The sequence below is a fragment of the Punica granatum genome, chromosome 1, assembly GCF_007655135.1.
Source record: "Punica granatum isolate Tunisia-2019 chromosome 1, ASM765513v2, whole genome shotgun sequence".
Classification (NCBI taxonomy): Eukaryota; Viridiplantae; Streptophyta; class Magnoliopsida; order Myrtales; family Lythraceae; genus Punica; species Punica granatum.
Genome location: NC_045127.1, coordinates 21,077,661 through 21,080,976, shown reverse-complemented (window position 1 = coordinate 21,080,976; position 3,316 = coordinate 21,077,661). Strand labels below are relative to the sequence as shown.

At 40.7% G+C, this 3,316-nt stretch overlaps 1 protein-coding gene across 1 annotated transcript; it reads left to right on the top strand.

Moving 5' to 3' along the window:
- The first annotated feature begins 1,170 nt into the window (after nt 1–1,170).
- On the top strand, nt 1,171–1,650 carry LOC116204302. Its single transcript, XM_031536396.1, has one exon. It carries the CDS (start codon nt 1,171–1,173, stop codon nt 1,648–1,650), a length of 480 nt encoding a protein of 159 aa, XP_031392256.1.
- Nucleotides 1,651–3,316: the final 1,666 nt, after the last annotated feature.

Below are 3,316 nucleotides of genomic sequence, written 5' to 3'. Positions count from 1 at the left end.
GCGTAACGAGTAAATTTCGATATTTTCGGAAATAAGATTTTGGAAACAATTAATTACCAAAATTGTTTTTCGTAAAATTTGATTTTATGAAATTGGATATTTGATATCCTATTCTAATGAGATTAGAGATTTGATATTTGATATCAAAAGAGATTTTGGAAGATACACTAGATATACGATATCTTATATATTTTTCAAAATTGGAAATTTCCTAATATTTGATATTTGGATATTTTGTAAAGAGTTACAAAATTGGCACGATTTATTTTCCTTTTATGCTATTAGTTTCCTTTCATAAATCTTGAGCATGGTGTGTGATTATGGATTTAGGAAATTTTGCTTAATTCTTGTGGCTCTAGGATTAGGCTAATAGTAAGTCCATGATCTTGCTTTTATCGATTCCGAATATATATTTATGCATATGATGCGTGAATACGGATAATGTGCAAAGTGAAACCAAATAGTAATTACGTCACCAAAATAGAAAATCTTCCAAATTAAAATATTAAGTCGGGAATGGCACGAGGTTACGAGCCTCTGTCATGGCTCTCCACCAAAGCATTCTCCAGAGAGTTTTAATTTGTTTTGTGTCGGTCGTGGACACACGGGGGCACGAGACAAACTAAGAGATCCTTTTGCATGAATGTTAAAATATGTGATGTTTTAGATTGTCGGTTGCCAATAACGGCAAGCACCTGAAGTAGCTGACATCTAGGGTATGGTGGGTCAGACTTAATTATGTATGATGGACCAATAATGGTAGGCACCTGAGGTCCAGAGTATTAGGAGCCGAATTGATTGAGCCGTACATTGAGATGTACTGAACAAGGAGTTGTTCACTTGTAGAGTGCTTGTTTCCAATAATGGCAGGTACCTGAGAAAATTAGTATTCTATGAGAATTCAATCACCCGCTATGAATCTTTCCAATTAGGATTCCCGTTTCCTATTTTGGAAGTGTAGGATTCGAAAAGATAGTAGGAGACCATTTTGATTGAAAGTCCATATTCATTATGGTTATATATACATAAATTCATTAATTTAGTCTTGTTATTTTTTGCAGTATGATAAGTATGAAATCTATGAATCCTCTTTCGTGCATACTGAATGATAATAGGCTCAAAGGGCCTAACTTTTCGGACTGGCTCCGTAACTTGAACATTGTCCATAACATGAAGAGTTCTCGTGAGATCTTGAAGAATCTGAGGGAGTTATATGGGGAGAATAGTAGGACCGCACGATATGAGATATCGAAGGAATTGTTTCGTGCGAGAATGCAGGAGGGAACTAAAGTCGCAGCTCATGTGCAAAAGATGATCAGGCTGATTCAGCAGCTTGAGAAACTTGAGTTCCAGATGGATAAAGAACTCCATGTGGATTTAGTTCTTCAATCTCTCCCAGATTCTTTCTTAGGGTTCATTGTGAATTTTCACATGAATAAGTTATCATGTTCGTTGTCTGAGCTGCTGAACATGTTGGTCACTGCACATAATGTAATGAACAACAAAAGGAAGGATAAGGAATTCATTCTTGTGGCTGGTACTTCTTCTAGTAAGACTGGGAAGAAGAAAAAGAAGTCCAAGAAAGGCTCTGTTCCTCAACAGTCAGCAGGTGACCAAGAAAAAGGGCAAGGCAAAGGTTGCTGCGGATAAGGGAACTTGTTTCCACAACGGTAAGGATAGACATTGGAAGAGGAACTGTTCCCAGTACCTCGCCTCGTTGAAGGCAAACAAGGGAAAGAAACCTTTAGAAGGTATGTCTATCTCTTGTTATGTTAGTTCCAATGGTTCATATAGTTCATCTACAGCTTGGGTTCTTGATATTAGTGTGAACTCGCACGTTTGTACCTCTATGCAGGAACTAGCAAGCAGTAGGGTCCTCGGAAGGAACGAGGTTTGCCTGAATATCGGCAATAAAGCAAGTGTTGCGGCGAAAGCTGTGGGGTCGACTTCGTTACATCTAGATGGACGTGTTTTATTTCTAGATCGTGTTTTAGTTTTACCAAACGCCTATCGGAACATTATTTATGTTTCTAGTTTAACTAGGAGTGGATATTTGTTTGATTTCAAGCATGATGTTTGCGACTTTTATTATGGTAATAAACTTATTGGCGTTGGTTATTTACACGATGGCTTTTATTATCTTAGAGCTAGAAATGAAACGCTTCCGAAATGGTGCAGCCAACGTGCTAAAATCCCGCACAAATTGCCTATAAAAGCTGGCTAGACCATGAAAACTTCTTACCTCAGTTACGAATTTCGGCATCGGCCAATCCTTAATTGCTTTCACCTTATCCTCATCAACCTGAATACCCCTGGAGCTAACAACAAATCCCAAAAACACAACTCGATCCATGCAAAATGTACATTTCTTCAGATTAGCATATAGTTGTTCATGTCTCAATGCTTGAAGAACACGCTACAAATGATGGATATGATCATTCAAGCTCTTACTATAAACCAAGATGTCATCGAAATATACATCCACGAATTTTCCAATGAAGGCTCGCAAAACATGATTCATGAGCCTCATGAAAGTACTTGGCGCATTAGTCAATCCAAATGGCATAAATAAACCATGTTTTGTTTTGAAAGCAGTTTTCCAATCATCACCCTCTTTCATCCTAATATGATGGTGTCAGCACCCCATTTTGGCCCACCGGCTCCAGAGACAAGAATGTAGGGTCGAGGCTCAGGCTACTACTCATGATTTGGCCACCGAGAGTGGACTACGAGAGGGAAGCAGGGTCCACCAAAGAAAGACACAGAGGGGCAATTGGAAGAGTAAACAAACGACGAGCCCCGAAGCAACAGAAGCTGGCACTGTGGTACTATTCATCGCCGGATCACCGGAGCGTCAGAAAGTATCCAATAGGGGACTCTAAAAATCCATCTTGGTGCCAAAATGACCAATGGCACATCCGGGCGCACTTCAGAAGCATCCTGCCTAAAGCCAGAGCTCCCCCAAACTCTCACAAACGTCTTTCTTGACGGGGCTCTCGAGGGGCCCAATCCATGGACAAGTAAACGGCACCCGGAAACAGGCCTGCAAATACCCAAGGATCATCACGACCACGAAATGAGTTTCAGAATGCCTATCTGAATTCAACTTCGTCCCCCGAGTGGACCCCGACCCAGGAAAATGGACTCCGTCAAATAGAATCTAGCACTCAGAACTCATTCGGTGGAAAGTTGACGTCCAAGCTTCACACCACTCACTCCCTACAACTCCTAGGACTAGGGAAATCGTTTCGCCTCGGGCCAAGCAAGTCAGTTAGGTCTCTCGAGTGACATTTCAGTGGTCGCGAACGCCTCTTGG